General features: G+C 47.3%; 1 protein-coding gene and 1 long non-coding RNA gene across 5 annotated transcripts; one reads left to right on the forward strand and one right to left on the reverse strand.

The window, feature by feature from the left end:
- Positions 1–1292: 1292 nt before the first annotated feature.
- On the reverse strand, positions 1293–7956 carry MRPS23 (mitochondrial ribosomal protein S23). Its single transcript, XM_001500440.6, has 5 exons — positions 7424–7956; positions 6736–6906; positions 2375–2452; positions 2051–2177; positions 1293–1683 (listed from the first exon to the last, which is right to left on the reverse strand). The coding sequence occupies exons 1-5, from the start codon at positions 7465–7467 to the stop codon at positions 1531–1533; spliced, it is 573 nt and encodes a 190-aa protein (XP_001500490.3). The 5' UTR covers positions 7468–7956; the 3' UTR covers positions 1293–1530.
- LOC102148690 (uncharacterized) lies at positions 7674–16350 on the forward strand. 4 transcript variants are annotated; one of them, XR_011423022.1, is made up of 6 exons: positions 7675–7802; positions 8804–8925; positions 9764–9861; positions 11232–11290; positions 15324–15469; positions 15949–16350. It is a non-coding gene; the product is annotated as an uncharacterized lncRNA (long non-coding RNA). The 4 variants fall into 4 exon arrangements; XR_011423023.1 differs by lacking the exons at positions 15324–15469; positions 15949–16350 and having other exon boundaries at positions 11232–13070; XR_011423021.1 differs by lacking the exons at positions 11232–11290; positions 15324–15469; positions 15949–16350 and having other exon boundaries at positions 7674–7802; positions 9764–10655.
- Positions 16351–16563: the final 213 nt, after the last annotated feature.

A 16563-nucleotide genomic window follows, 5' to 3' on the forward strand; every position in this document is an offset into this window, starting at 1 on the left:
TGTTCCTCTGAGAAGAGAACCGGCTCCTCCCCTGCTCAGGTGCTCCTCCCAAGGCCCTGCCCGGTATTTGGCACGCATTGGTTGCCAAACATTCCTGAATGGATGAAATTCACTTCCCCATCTCAAAGCACAGCATTCCTCAAACAAGAGCAATGACAAAAAGTGATGGGGGAGTGGGGCACAGCTGAGAACTGCTTTTGCCTCATGTACTCAGGGACCTCTCATTAGCTGAGCACCCACGTGCAAGCAGGCGTACAGGCTGTGAGCTGTGGGCCCGCCCTTAGTCCACTAGGAGACAGAAGAGACTGTACACATAAAACACTCACATAATACATAAAAAGCTACACAAGCTTTAAAATAAGGACTTTCTGAAGCAGGTTATTACCAGCAACTGAAAACCACTGGCTCGATCGCAAAGGCCACTAGCTCAGAGGAATATTTCATGTATGTAGTAAAAGATAGGAAAATGAGGAAAGCAGGACAGTTGACAAGGACTTGTACGCACGCCTCAACACCAGGGAGGCAGGTGGACGCTGATGGAGAGCATCATCTAAATTAGCTGGCCCTCCCGGCAATCCAGTTACCTATAGAGATGTCATCTGAATTTGGTCTTTAGCTGGATGTAATCATTCATTCATTCAACAAATCTTTACTAAGTGGCCTGCTATGTGTGGGCCTATGCTAATGGTCTCCAGCACACTCAGTCCATGAGATTAAAGTTATAGTTTTGGCCTTTGTCTATCATTAATGATGGGTCCTCACTCTTACCGCAAGTCAGCCTGGCTGCTCAAGTTGAAGACCAATCATTCTATAGCAAAAAGTACAAAGACTGGGGACGGCCTAGTGGCAGAGTGGTTAAATTCACACGCTCTGCTTTGGCAGCCTGGGGTTCATGGGTTTGGATCCCCAGCGTGGACCTAAACACTGCTCATCAAGCCATGCTATGGCAGCATCCCACATACAAAATAACAGAAGATTGGTACAGATGTTAGCTCAGGGCTAATCCTCCTCAAGCAAAAAGGAAGGCTGGCAACAGATGTTAGCTCAGAGCCAATCTTCCTCACCAAAAAAAAAAAAAAAAGTACACAGATTATCTGCAGACAGAAACAGTTGGCCAAGGGACCACAGCATATGTGTAAGTAAAGTCTGATGGGTGCAGAGAAGAAAAACACACTGGAGAATCAAATGTAGCCAGCCACAAAGATCCAGGCAAACCTACCCAGAAGGAGTCCCATCCAAACAGTACTTCTAAAGCTTTCCTCATGTTATTTACAATTTTAAAGTAAACTGACTTTATAAGCAGCTAGAGAATTCTTTATTTAATACCGTCCATCCTAACATAAAAGTTCACGTAACTGTTTGTTTCAAACCATGATACTGAGCTTTATGACAACCTAGAAAGAGGAACTAAAAGAAGGCAAGCATAATGCCTTAGAGATCAAGAAACATTTACACAGTTCAACTGTTAAAAATAGTTCAACATCCATTCAGTGCACACAGTCTGGATGCCAGTATACACAGCACAGCTCTTCAGGGAGGTGAGAGGCCCTTTGACTGTTCTTCAGCTGCCCCCAGATGCTGGTCCTGTGGAACTGCTTTCAGAGGCTGGTTTTCTTCCAACGCAGTTTGGGGTTTGCCATCCACATGTTCAGATTTCCAGGAAACGGGACCACCTTCTTGGTGCTTCAAAGACCAGACATAAGTACGTCACACAGATGTTACCATTTTCACTCATTAATTAGACTGAAGCCTATGACTAGGCACATTCTATCACTGAGTCAAAAATTCAACGTTAGTATCTCAGGTCAAACTCTATTATAACAAACAAAAAAATCTCTATCGAAGCATAGTTTCAAAAGTCCTATTGACAACTCGCTTGTTCCCAGAAGCAGCCATTACCACCAAGTTCCAATATACTCAGTCGAACAGTATTTGATCTGAAGTTTAAGAACACGAGCTTTCTTCTTGGGGAAAGAAAATCAAGCCTTCCCTTAAACTCTGACAAACAGGCAACTAATTCTAGTAACAATTTTAACAACAAAATACTCACAGTCCTTGCTTCTCCTACTCGTCTTAAAATGACACCTTCCGCCAATAAAGCCTTCCCTGTTTCCACAAATAGCTTCTCTTCATCTGCTTCTCCGAGCTTCTGTAGCTCAATGTACTTCTCCACAAACCTGGAATGCCAAGCAATCACATCTTAGGTTTAAACATTGCAAGTTGCCAACACACAGTGTTTCACAGAATCAAGCATTCCCTTAACAGATCTTGATCGTTTTCCTCAAGGGGAATTCAACAAAACTCCTCAAACTGATAACTAAATTCTTAAAAGAAAAATTTTTTTACGTAACCCAGGACTTGCAAAATGGCTTACCGTTGACACGTAGATTTGAAGTTTGGATTGAACAGATCAAAAGCTTTTTGACCAGATCCATAGGTCGCATAAAATTTCCTAGAAAATACAAATATCACAATATAAATCTCCAATTATAGATCGTGGCCAAGAAGGGCATAAAGAATAACTGCTAGACCCTGACGAGTTAAGATAACACAGCCTACACAGCCTGAGCCTAACAGATCGCTGTTTTCTTTTGTTTTGTTAAATAAGTTAACACACAGTACATGAGCAATACATCAAATGTTACAAAAGGGTAACCAGTGAGAATTAACGCCACTTCTCACCTCTGCATCCCAACCCCCCAGCTCCCCTCTGGGATTACAAATGCACATTTGTAATTTGGCTTTCCAAATTGCCAAAAAGCTTTCCAAAGCGGCTGTGTCAATTTACACACATCAGTAACATACATGGCTGCCTTCTTCCCCATCCCCTGACCAAATTATATTCTCCAACTTTTTGACCATCAATTTGACGGGTGAAAAATTATAACTCATTGTAGTTTTGCTTTTCTTATAAAAGAGATTGGACATCTTTTCATATTTAAAAGCAAACTGAATTTCCTCTTCTGTGACCTGTCCAGGTTCTTGTCCATTTCTCCATTTGGTGGTCTTTTTCTTTTTTTTTCTTCCAGTTTTATTGAGAAATAATTGACTCAATAAACTTGTAAACATACAGCATGATAGCTTCATTTACACGTACTGTGAAATGATCACAATATGTTCAGCTAACAACCATCTTCTCATATAGATACAACAAAAAAGAGGAAAAGAAATTTCTCCTTGTGGTAAGAACTCTTAGGATTCACTCTAACAACTTTCCTACTCTATGATACAGCAGTGTTAGCTACAGTCACTGCGTTGTACCTTACGTCCCTAGCACTTATAACTGGAAGCTTATACCTTTTGACCTCTTCCTCCAATTCTCCCTGCCCATTCCCTGTCTCTCGTAACCACAAATCTGATCTCTTTTTCTGAGTTTGTTTTTGTTTCAGATTCCACATGTGACATTGTACAGTATTTGTCTTTTTCTGTCAGACTCATCTCACTTAGCATAATGCCCTCAAGGTCCATCCATGTTGTTGCAAATGATAGGATTTTCTCAATTTATTATGGTTGAATAATATTCATTATATATATGGCAGTCTTTTTCTTACTGACTTACAAGCATACTTTATAGTAAAGTATAAATAGGAAATTAGCCTTTTGTCATAAATGTTGAAAAATTTTTTCCCAGTATATCAGTCGACTTTTGATTTTGCTTATGGTACTTTTTTTGTGCAGAAAATTTTGTTTGTTTGGAATTTTTAATGCTTTTTTGGTGAGGAAGATTGGCCCTAAGCTAACATCTGTTGCCAATCTTCCCCCTTTTTTTTCTCTCTCTTCCCAAAGCCCCAGTACATAGTTGTATATCCTAGTTGTAGGTCATTCTAGCTCTTCTATGCGGGATGCCGCCACAGTATGGCCTGATGAGCAGTGCTAGGTCCGTGCCCAGGATCCAAAGCAGTGAATCCTGGGACACCAAAGCGGAACATATGAACTTAACCACTCAGCCACAGGGTACAGAAAATGTTAATAATTTCACTTTGACTTCCAGGTTTTATGTCATGCTTAGAAAGGCCTTTATCACGCAGATTATTTTTTAAATTCTCCCATGTTTTCTTCTAGAACTTTTATAATTTCACTTTTTACATTTACGTTTTGATACATCTGGAATTTATTTTGTTATAAGTTCTTAAAAATATCAAAAACACCAAAAAACAAAAGCCACAAAGATAAAGATTCAAAACCTATTTAAACATAGGGTGTTATTACTTTGGCATTAACAGTACTAGAAGAGGGAGCAGTAAAATACTCCACATTCTCCAACAACCCACCACACAGTTCCACTGCTCTCCACACGGGAGAAGCACAAATGATTTTAATGCATAGATGAACCTCAAAAGCATCCTGACCAAGGTGCCTGCCATGGAGCTGAGTGGAAAGGTGCTGAAAAAGTATTTAGCCCAAAGATCTCGTGTCCCATCCTAAAATTTCCAAGTACAGCTAGAACATACTTGTTCTCCTACCTCAAAGGCGTGTTGTGGAAAAAAAAAAAAAAGATTCCTCAGATGAAAGCTGCCTGGACCTCAGTAGAGAATATAATGACTTTATCAACTGTTTTCTTACATCCAGGACTAGCAGTAGCAATAACGCATATGTATGAACTTCAATTAGGCACAATCTCTGATCTTAACATTTAAGAGAAAAGGAGCCGTACAAATGCTAGGTACTAAAAATGAACGGCATCAATATTTGAGAGAACGGGCTTTGCCAGTGAATTCCCAGGAAAAGACTTACCACTTATTAGAGCCCAAATACGTGCACAGCGAGATTAACGGTGGCCAGAGTGCTTTCTAACTCACTGTTCCAGAAGCTGTTTCAGGGAACTAATAAAACTGATGGCTGTTCTCCAAATAGCCCGAATCCGGGCCCTCCATTCCTCCTCACCAAAGAATTTTCTCTTATGCCTCCCTCTGCTAGCATAGTGATTCATTTATTCAGTAATTAATTCATTAATTTCTTCTTTCACAAGACAAATAATGAGCAACTTGCATGCCACGCCCTGGCCTGGGCACTGAGGTTAGAAGGATGAATATGACAGCGCCTGGCCCATGGAAGCGCTCAATAAATGTCTGTTATTGAATGAGAACAGCGTGTTTGGCACACAGAGTTATTAACAACAGGCTAAGGCCATGTCAGGGGCAACATGGACAAAGCACTCAGGGTGTACAAACGGGGAGATGCTAACTCTGGGAGGCATCAGAGAAGTGTCATGAAAAGTATGTGACAGCTGAGCTGTTCCTCTTGTTTTACCATTACAAAACTAAGGATTTGGCCACAAAAAGGTTTATAGGTACTCAAATGAAAAAAATAAAGAGCTGTAAAGACATTTTTAAGAATGTTGCTGGAAAACCATGAGAAGTACCTTTTCCAAGGCTATTTAGGTTTTGGGGAAAAAGGAGAGTGAAGGAGGTAAAAGGACGAATATTTCTACTAGTTTCAACACCTGATTTGCACTTGGAAAGTGACTCAGAAAAAGACAGTTGAGTTTACTCAAAAAAATCCACTCTAAAGAAACAATCAGTGTCACAGAGAAAGATATATATTCAAAAATATTGCTAATTATTACAGTTTATATTATATAAACACCATAAATGTCCAACACTAGGAAGATGGTTAAATACAGAAAATTCACAATAGGTTAACATATTTTTAAAAATGTGTAACATGAAAAAACACAATAATGTTAAGTAGGAAAAAAGGACACAAATTATTTCTATCAAATGTTACTAGCCAAATAAATATACACAAATACACAGAGAAAAGAATGGAAGGAAACAGACCCAAATGTTACTAATAATAACAATAATAGTTACCATTTATTGAAGGCTTACTTTGTGCCAAGCACTGGAGTAGAAGCTTTTTATGTGTTATCTTATCTAACCTTGAGAACTCTATTAAGTACTATTATTGTCATATTTTACTCTGTGGAAACGGAAGCTCGCTCACAGGGTTATTTGCCCTAGGTCACTCAGCTAGAAGTAGCAGGACTTGACTTCAAAACATGATCTCTAGATGGTGGGATGAGGGGTGATTTGTGCTTTCTTTTCTATGCTTTTCCTTTTGTTTCTAAATTTTCTACAATGAACATGTATTACTTCTATACTAAAAGAGAAAATAGATGATAAAGAAAGAAAGAAAGCACCTTTCCTCAAACTCCTAGTGATGATTATTTTTAAATCCCTTGGATCCATAAGTTTCCTTCTTCCTGAAGCAGCTTCAAAGATGCTGACTGGATCCCTAGACCATGTTCCTATCCCCAGTCTTAGAGACGGCAGGCACAAGGACCAAGCACAAGCTTGGCATCACAGATGTGACTCCCAGGTCTGCCAGCCTCCTGTGTAGCCACACAGGAAGTTAGTCAGCTGACCTCCTTGAGCCTCGTGTCCTTATGAATAAAATGGAGACAAGCATACCTCCTTTGCAGGGTTAGAGTAAGGCCTAAAAAAGAGAATGTTAAGGGCTTAGCATAGTGCCTAGCACACAGCACATGCGCAGAAAGGGAAGCTACAATTGCAGCGATCAGTCAACCGCTGGGCTCCCGATTCTGCTTCTCAGACCTTCCGTTTCTCTCCCATGGGGGACGGGCACGCATTCCCTAACTTCGCTAGATATACAAGACAGTCTCCACAGGGCAAGCCCTGACTCAGGTCCTAATTTAAGTCACCAGACTGCCAGCTAAACTTTTCCTTGTGAAGTTCTGGGGCCTCCTGTCCACCGTACGGGCTTCGCACTCACGCTCTAATCCGATCCTCGTGGTAAAAGATGTCCTGGATGGGAGCTTTGGCTTTGCCATATCGCAAGCGGGGCCTTCGAAAGACCGGCTCCCTCAGCGGGGGAAAAGCGTTGTATATGTCAAACCAGAGGGGCTTCTCCTTCAACACTCCAGCCCGAATCAGGTCCCGCGTCCTTCAGGAAGGGAAAAGAACGAAGGTCTTCGGTTACCACAGCCCCTCAAACCTCTGAATCAGTCCAGCCACAGCCTGGGACATCAGAGGGCTCATCGAGTCCGCAACACAGAACGGGAGGAGCTGGGGAGCAAAGGGCCCCCCACCTACAGGTAACATCTTTCATATCCCAAACCAAACTGACAATGCTCAGGGGTCAAGTCCTTCTATCTTCTTACGCGCGCCCCCCAGCCTCACCCCATCATGGAAAATACAAGGACGGTCCAGCCAGACCCATCAGCCTCTCCCTCCCTCCCTCTTCCTGGAGACCTCCACTCGGGGAGGGGGCAGGTGCAATCTTTAACGGGAACCGTAAGAAACGAAGGAGGGACGCCATCAAACACAAGTACTCAGAGGCAGGAGAGAGCACGAGACCTGAGCCGGCGCAGCCCCCTGCCCCGGAGAATGCCCCTCCCTGCTCAGCCCCACCCCAGGAGGAGCGCACCCCGGCTCAGCCCCACCCGGCTCCGAGCACGCACCGCGAGAAAATGCTGCCCACGGTCTCCAACCGGCTGCCCGCCATGGCCGGCGCCTGGGACCCAGCAGGGCCCGTTGCGACCGGAACCGGAAGCGCCGGCGGCAGGCAAAGTGGGCGTAAGCGGCTGGCCGAGCCGAGGATCACGGCGTTGAGACTGCGGCCCTAACGGGAGAGCGGAGCCAGGCAGAAGCAAAGGATGGGCCGAACTGGCGCGCTCCTCGGCGGCTTGCCAGGTTCAGACAAGAACCCTCGATAGCCGAGCTGAAAGGGAGGGAGTGAGCCACAGCCCGGCAGAAGCAATAAATGACCGATCCAGGGGAGGGATTAATTACGGTAGTGACAACGCTTTCTGCCTTGCTGAGCCAACTCCTCTCGAGAAGGTGGGGCCGCGGAGGGAAGGTGATGGGAGGTAGGAGGCAGGCGCAGCCTACGTCCTGGGGAGCCAACCAGCCATGGAATACGTAAAGGCAGAGACTAGAGGTCACCAGCTCTAGGCCTGGGCTGCGCCTGATCTTGGTTGGAGTCACAGACTACGCAGAAGGAGACCGAGGCTGGGGGAAGGGCGGTCACCTGCCCAGCGTCACACTGGAGCCCAAGCCTCTGTCCTCCGTCTTCTGCTGTTTCGCGCTCCCCACTAAACCCTTTGGCCCGGGAGCGCCACCTGCGTCCGCTCTAATAGGGATGCTGCCGGCAGCTAGTGTTTTCTCCGCGGGAGGCGTCGCTGGCCAGCTCCTCCTTGGAGCTTGAAAAGTGAGACTTTGCGGGACCAATTGCGAGAAGGAAGCTCAAAAATCTAAGGAAACTAACCTCTCAGGGTTACCTTTTGGCCCAAAAATCATACTTGGGGTAAAGTACCCCACAGAAATTAAAGCACAATTTCATGAAGATATTTGTGCAAGGATCGTCACTGCAGCATTGTCTGTAATGGCAAATAAATAAAAAGGGAATATATGGTTCATATATTCTATGGAATCCTATGCAGCTGTTAAAATGAACGAGTTAGACCCATATGTGTAGATGAATGCCCATGACTTATAGTTAGATGAAAAAGGAAGTTGCAGAGAAACGCCTTTAGTGGGATCCAAACCTATTAAAAAAGAAAAACCTTTGTATGTGTTTGTGTTTGTATGAGGATGGAGATTGTGTGGAAGGACACACAAGGCTGTGAACATTGGTTTTCTCCCGTGAAATTGCAGGAGGGGAAGGGAGAATTTTTTCTTTACTCCTCAGTTTGACCTGTAAACCGTCTGCATTCATACTTGAACTTTTTCATCCAGTGAAATGTTTTGAATCACATACACACAAAATATCTCGCGGGAGCCCATTATCTTCGTCAGCAAGAAAGAGCATCAAATCATCTCAGTCTCTCCTTGTTTTATAGGAAGCTGTTGAGGAGGAGGAAAGGAATGTTTGATGAGCTGTCACTGCTTGTTTGTGTTATCTCACCGAATCCCCACACCTACCAACAATGTGGCTGTTATTATCCTCATTGCAGATGAGAAGGTGAGGCCACAGGGGGTTAAGTACCTTGTCTGATAGGTAACTGACAGAGCCAGGCTTCCAGCCCAGCCCAGGCCCTTTCCAGAACCCCACAATGCCTCTTTAGCTATGCCTCAAGCTGGAGACTGGTGGACTGAGGAAGTCAGGCCAAACCAGCCCCAGGGGCAGGGGACAGGGTGATTTGAGGCCCCGGGCTCAGCTGAAAGTTGGGTTTCTCTGCTGCCTCAGGGTGCTCTGGAACAGGGAAGAGAGAGCACAGCTCGTGTGGATGCTCCAGTCTCCCAGTCCTTGAAAGGTCTAGAAGACTTTGCTCTATAGAGAGCAAACACGCTCCCAGCTAAATATAGTCTTCCCAGGACTCCTAACAAGTTTCTAATTCCGTCCAAGTCAGAGCTAGCTGCCAGCCCAGACCACAGACACACTTCCCTTCTCCCACTTGAGCCTGCCCCCATAGGCCACTGCAGTTACCGCTGCTAAAGAATTAGAAGGGTTTATTCCAAGTTCAGGGAGGGGAGCCAAAGACCCAAACCCTCAATGGGGGAGGAGTTGCAGGGCAGGAATTTTCTCTCTAGATCTTCCTGGGGGAGTTCTGTCCTCTTCCAAGTCTTTAAAGTTTCCCCTCCAGCATCATATTTAATGCTTCTGTGACTGAGAGAGCAGAATGCTGGTGGGGAGAGTGGGGGGACCATGGAGATGTGGGAGCAAGATGGATTGGGAATCCTCTGAGCCTGCAACGGGAAGTGAGCACTCCAGCAAGCGTTCATTCAGAATATAGGAGGAAGGTGTTGGGCAGCTGGGGGCAGGTGGAATGGCTATTAGAGGCTTTCTGTCTTCTCCCCAGGGCCTCTCGAGGCTGCCAGGGGCTGACACACTCATGCCATGCACTGCACCAAGGAGCCGGATTGTCTCACTCAGTTGTTCAACTACCTGATGCCATAGGTAATGTCCTGACAGTCTTACAGACAAGGAAATAGAGCTTGTAAACTCTCCAGAAGGCCATGTTCCTTCCACTGCGCAGCCCCATTTTGGTCCCACTGCCTCACACTGTAGATGGGCCCACTAATCGTGTCACCCTGGGCAAGTTATGGAACTTTTCAAGCCTCTGTTTCCCCACCTGTTAAAATGTGGATGGCCCTGTCAACGATCTGTGCTGCTTGTTGCAAGAGTACAAGTGATCATTCACGTGAAGCACTAATCGCAGCCCTGGCACACAGGGAGTGCTCTTGAGTAAGAAGTCTGATGGCTGTTACATCATCACTGTGGCTGCTGTGTCCTGTAATCCATTGATTGCCACCTGGACTGCAGCATTTTGATAATATTTCATAGATCGCCTTATTGTTTTATTTTCTTGTTAAATGATCCATTGATCCTACAAATATTAAGCACCCACCTGACCCTGTGCTGAGTCCTGGAGAAGCTTGACTGTCCAGTTGGGGAGACGGAGAGGCAAATTCCTAATTGATAAGTTGTGTGCTGAATAGTTTGTTGACTGTATTAGTCTGCTGGGGCTGCCATAACAAAGTACCTCAGACCGAGGGGCTTAAACAGCAGAGATCTATTTCCTCACTACTCTGGAGGCCAGAAGTCCAAGATCAAGGTGTTGGCAGGGTGGGTTTCTTCTGAGGCTTCTCTCCTTGGCTTATAGACGGCTGTCTTCTCTCTGTGTCTTCATATGGTCTTCCCTCTGTATGTGTCTTGTCCCCTTCTTATAACACCAGTCATGTTGGATTCCAGCTCAACGTAATGACCTTGTTTTAACTTTAATACCGCTTTAAAGATGCTATCTCCAGACACAGTCACATCCTGAGATACTAGGGGTTAGGACTTCAGCATAGGAATTTTGGAGGGACACCATTCAGCCCATAATATTGATTGATAAGTACTTGTGCTGAATAGCTTCCATTTGCCCATCCAGATCCACACCCACTCTGTGCCCTTCCTCACCCGGCTCTGTGCCCCAGGAGGCTAACTTCTATGGACTGTATCCCCCAGCCTCTTGCCCTCTGCTTCCACCTGGGTTCCAGTTGGTTCCATCAATGGGAGGCAGTGGCCGGGGACTGGAAGGAGGGAGGAGAGTGAAGTCAGTCTCCATTCCCCTGGCTCCCTCCATGTACAATCCAGGAACATAAAGTCACAGCTCCTGCAGAGCGGCCTCTTCACACGGAGCTCCCTCACCAGGTTCCAGTCACTGTTCCCTCCTTGCCCCTTCAGGTCTAGACACGGCAAATGGTGTCCCTCTGTTGCTAGCCACAGGGTCTAAGCCTTCCCTTGTGGCTTCCCTTCACTCTTCCCCACATCTTTGTAAACAGGGCTGGGGAGTTTGTCAGCCAGAAAGAGGAAGAGCATCCCCAAGAGCGGAACAGTTTTGGTAAGTGAAAATCCCAGCATATTGATGAAATCATTAATACTGCTACTCACCTTTGGCAGAGAGCCAGGATCAGGAAGCAATAAGCTGTTGCTTTAAAAGAGGAGGAAAACAATAGTATATATTCACCACACAGTACAGGGACCAGGAGGATGAAGGGCAAGGAGGCAGGAGTGCCATCTCCCACCTGCAGCCTGCTCCCTTCTCCTGGCCCAGCGCCCTCCTTTGAGGCCCACACCTCCGCTTCCTTTCTAGAGTCAGGTGGAGAGGCACTTCAGCCCCCAGCACACACTCAGCAGACTGGGTGAGTGTGCCCAGGACCTGCTCCCTCCCTCCCTAAGCTTATCTCCCTCACATGGGTGTTGTAACTCTGTTTACTTGCCTGGGTCTGTCTCACTGGGCCTCTCTGAGGACAGAAACCAGGACTCATCTCTGCCTCCTCACACCCAGCCTGCTGCCTGGCCCAGATCTGGCTCTTAGAGTTTTCTAGTGAACAGTATGGACGAATAAAGTCAAGTTAGGACAAATGAGGATGCAGCAATCTCAGCCCTTCTTCCTGGAGGCCTTCCCAGATACACCAATAGTGAGAAAGCTCTGGTTGAATAGAGGTAACCCTCCACCCCACCATGCACCTCGTCATTTCCAGTTCTGGCTGTCCTCTGTACCTCGCTGACGGTTAGATCCCATTTACAAGCCTCGGGCCCTCAGCTTTGTCATTTGTAAAACAGGCATAATCATAGCAGCCACCATGTTGCCTTCTTGGGAGGAGTCAGTGGGTTAATACTTGCAGAGTGCTTAAAACCGTACGTGGTGTATAGTAACCACTCAATAAATAGAGTGACGATGATAATTTCTGACCATTCCCCAGTTAAAAACAATAAATCACAATTTAGTAAATCACACCTACAGTTAAATCACAGCTAACAATTCACAAGGCACTTTCACACATGGCTGCCCATTCATTTCTTCAGCAAACAGCAGCCTTGCCCCCAGGGAGAATCCAGTTCAGGCAGAGGAGAGACAGACACTTTATGCCTGCACCTGCCCTGGGTATCAGCATCGCTGTGGCTCCCACTGTCGCCAAGGAAGCCGGAGCCAGCGGGGCCTGGAGCAACACTCTGGCCTTTGTTATTAGAATTCAGGGCCAGTTGGAATCACTCTGCTGAGTTTTCCCAGCAGAGGATGGGGCCGTCAAGGCAGACGTTTCAGGGCTGGAGTGGGCCCGTCTCTCCTTGTGGAAGGCAGAGTGCTGCAATCTTTAATGTGGAACCTCCTGGGGCTCTCAAAGAAAATGCAGATTCTGACTCAGTAGGTCTGGGGTGAGAATGAAACTCTGCATTTCTAACAAGCTTCTGGGTTGACGCCAATGCTGCTAGTCTGTCGATAGGGTAGCCAACTTGCCCAGAACTTTCCCAGTTTTAGCATTGAAAATTCCTCATCCGAAGAAACCACTCGGTCCTGGAAAACCAGGACGGTTGGTCACCATCTCCACAGACCACACTCTGCGTCGCGAGGTCCTAACAGGACAGGCCAGTGCTGAGTTTGTACTGAGCTTCACAACCCCTCACTTCAGAGGCCCTGGAATAATCCTCTTGACCTGATACAGAATTGTGACTCTTGACTCTCTAGAAATGACAACAGGGTAAATGCTGGTTTTGTGGGGCCTGAAGCTTATATAATCTTAGTGGTTCTTTTAAGAAAATAAGTAAAAAAAAATCTTTGTTTTGCAAATTTTAGAAAACATATGACGATGGGAACAAAGTAAATTTGGCTTTAGGTCAAACGGGTGCTCGCCTCTTCCTTCTGGGAAAATGGTGGTGGCCTCTCAGTGGCCAGCGGCTGCCACTTCTGAGATGACCACCAGGTGGCAGTAGATTTACACAGCCCCCTTCAACACCAGCTCCCCGCCCCCATGTCCAGAAATTTCCAAATCTTCCTCCAGCTGGCCCAGCCAGCTAATCCAAGAAATTAACCTATGCTGTGATAATGGGCAAAAAGAGTTCATGTGTTTCTCTCTCAATAGCATATTTGCCATTTAATGGAAATACTAAGAGATTATTTTTAAAACCAGATAAAGAATGCTAACAGGTGAATTCCAGGCCCACTGTTGGGTCATGCATCACTACGGAGAGGGTTTTCTAAGCAGGTGCACCTTTCTGTGCTCCACAAATTGCATGTATGCAGGGGTTCTAGGTCTTATCACCTGCCCCCCCCCCACCCCAATATATAGCTTAGAGTTTGGGCACCAGCTCTGGCATTCTGCTGCCTGGGCTCAAATCCAGGTACTCCCACTTACTGAGGGTCCTGTTGAGTAAGGACCTTAACAGCTCTGTGCCTCAGTTTCCTGATCTGTGAAATGACAGTAATAATACTGATTTCATGTAATAGTTGTGGAAATTAGGTAAAATAACGTCTGTAAAGCACCCCAGAAAAGTGACTGGCACACTGTAAGCGGTCATCAGCAGCTATCATCGTCATCACCCCACACTTTGCCTGTCTTCTGCCTTCTGCCCTCCAAGTTCTCCTGCTGTCACTCCTCCTGCCTCCAGTCCCTACCAGGTGCTTCAGGAGAGCAGAGAGAGGGTCGAGACCCCAGCATGGTAATAACAGGCCAGTTCTTCTGGGCACAGAGTGCTCCAGACACAAGATCTCCTCTCAAGTAGGGGCTGAGCCCTGGGGACACCAAAGCATACAAAGGGAGAGGGGCATTGGCTGGACCAGACTCCAGATAGTGCGGCTCAGCATTTTTGCAGGAGATGAATCTGTGAGTATCACCTTGTGGCTACCAGGAGCCCAGCATTTGCAGATGAGCACGGTGTGTGAGGGTGGATGGCTAGGGCGGTCATCTGGCCCAGCCTGACTCCCTCCGGCGTCCTATATACACTATTCAACCGGGAGGGACTCAACATGGAGCAGGGGCTTCATCTTCTGCACTCCTGTTGGGCCCAATCAGCTTTCTCTGCCTTTTCTCCCCACCTCCCACTCTCTGGTTATGGTCACTTTCAGTCTCAGCTACCCTGAGAAGCAAAATGGTGAATGGTTCTCATACTTTGCTGTATGTTAGAATCACCTGAGGAGTTTCACCATCTGATTCCCAGGCTGAATCCTGGGAATAACGGTGGCCTTGTCCTAGGTGACCCAGAGCCCAGAAACAATTAAACCGGAACCTCTGGGAAAGGGCCCCAAGCATAAGAGATGGTTCCAGTGGAAAGCAAGTTTGAGAAGCAGTGTTCTAGACTACCGTTTCTCAAGCCTTACTGTGCATGCTAATCGCCTGAGGAGTTTGTTAAAATGCACGTTCCAGCTCAGTAGGCCTGGGGTAGAGCCTGAAATTCTGTGTTTCTAACAAGCTCCTGTATGATACAGACACTCCTGGTTCACAGACCAAACTGAGTAGCAGAGTTGTAGAAACGTGAGTGTGTTATTAGAATCATCTGGAGGGCTTGGTAAAATACACCCCAGGCTCAGATTGAGGAGATGTGGAGTGGGGCCCGATAGCATGCATCTCTAACAAGCTCATGGGCGGTGCCAATGCTGCTGGTCCACAGAGCACACTTTAAGCTGCAGGGATGTAGAGGGTGGAACACAGGTTTTGGAGGCAGGCAGTCCTGGGCCCTGTTTTCTGGCTTCACACTTTGCTAACTCTGTGATCTTGCATAAGCTACTTAATCTTTCTGAATTGTCATTTCATCATCTGTAAAGTGGCCATTATTGGGCAAGATTAATTGGGCTAATGTGAAACACCTGACAGACTGCTCGGTGTGCTGGTCCTCACACTTGATTGCAAATTTGAATTACCTGAGGAGCTTTCAAAGAAACAACCTACGGTTGTTGATTTAATTGGTCTGGGGTACTGAGCATCAGGATTTTTTTTTAAGCTACTCAGGTAATTCTGTCTGGTCAGTGCTGGGTACTGGGCTGGCACCATGACTCCCAAGCTTCAGTGTACAGCAGAATCACAGACTCCTGGGCTGCACTCCCACAGTTTCTGGCTCAGTCGGTCCGGAGAGCGGCTGAGAATGGGCATTTCTAACAGGGTCCCAGGCGCACGTGCTGTGTTCCAGGGATCACACGAGTACACAGACATCATCGAAGGCTGCACAGAGCCAGGATTAGAGGACAGTCTTGGTTTGCCTTTCTCAGGTCCAAACAGTACATCTGGAGTATTAGCAGCTGTCTCAGGTATGCCAATTTACAAGCTCCCCTCCCTCTAACTTGGGGTGGGGCCAGACCCTGATGGCCAAGGGGTGAGGAGCGGCCCTCTTTGTAGAGAAGGCAGGAGGAAACTGTGCTGTTTGTCCAGAAGGAGAGAGTGGAGCCACTGAGCTCAACCATGGCATCAGGGGGAAGAGCAGTGGCCTTGTGCTGGGTGACCCGGAGCCCAGAAACAAGACGTGAGGGTGGAAGCCACAAGGAGGCCTTTAGGCTCAACAGAAGGAAGAGCGTTTTAACTTTGAGAAATGCCCTGCCTGGAAACGGCACCAGCTTCCTCTTTCAGCACCGAGTTCCCTGGCTGGGAGGTGGCCCAGCTGAGCGGAGGAATAGGGGAAAGCTAGAGACATTTGAACTGGAAGATCTCCGCGGGCCCTTTGAAGTCTGAGATTGCACATCCGTGCAGCCTTCAGCGCAGCCGTTACTCCAGAAGTGGTCTGTTTATTTAGGGAGGTGACCGGCTGGAGCTTTCGCAACAGACTGGCTTTCCCCTCGGTGTTTCCTTTGCCTATCAGCAAGCGGTTTACGTTCCCAGGGCAAACAGGAAGGCGACAGCGCCGAGCAAAGCCAGCAGGTTGGCGAGGTTGCCGTAGGGGCAGCAGGTGTCACCTCGTGAGTGCACCGCGGGGAGGGCTGAGCCCTTGGGGCCTTACAGACGCTGCGGGTTAACGGGGCGGGCGAGGCAGGTGGCCCTCGGGGGCGAGGCGGGGCTCCTGGGGCCAAACCCTACCCAGGCAGGGGAGAGAAGAGGGATATCCAGCCCACGCCGCCGGCCACATGAGAGCACCAAGAGAACACCAAGTCTTTATTACAGGAATTCCTATGAAACAGCTCCAAGAAAAAACCCACACATAGGAAGAAAAAAAAAAAAAACTAACAAAGCAACACACACAGACATGGGGCTGGGGCTTCCCCGCCATGCGCCCGGGCCTGGCGCGGGGAGGGGTCAGGGCCACAGCCCAGAGGCCCCTCGGGGTCAGACCCCTCTGGAGCTCGGGCTGGAGGCCGAGGGCCGTCGGGGGCCACAGCCCGGCCGCGGGGAGCAGCGGAGGGCGGCGGCCTCT

Source organism: Equus caballus, chromosome 11 (assembly GCF_041296265.1).
Source record: "Equus caballus isolate H_3958 breed thoroughbred chromosome 11, TB-T2T, whole genome shotgun sequence".
In the NCBI taxonomy this organism is placed as follows: Eukaryota; Metazoa; Chordata; class Mammalia; order Perissodactyla; family Equidae; genus Equus; species Equus caballus.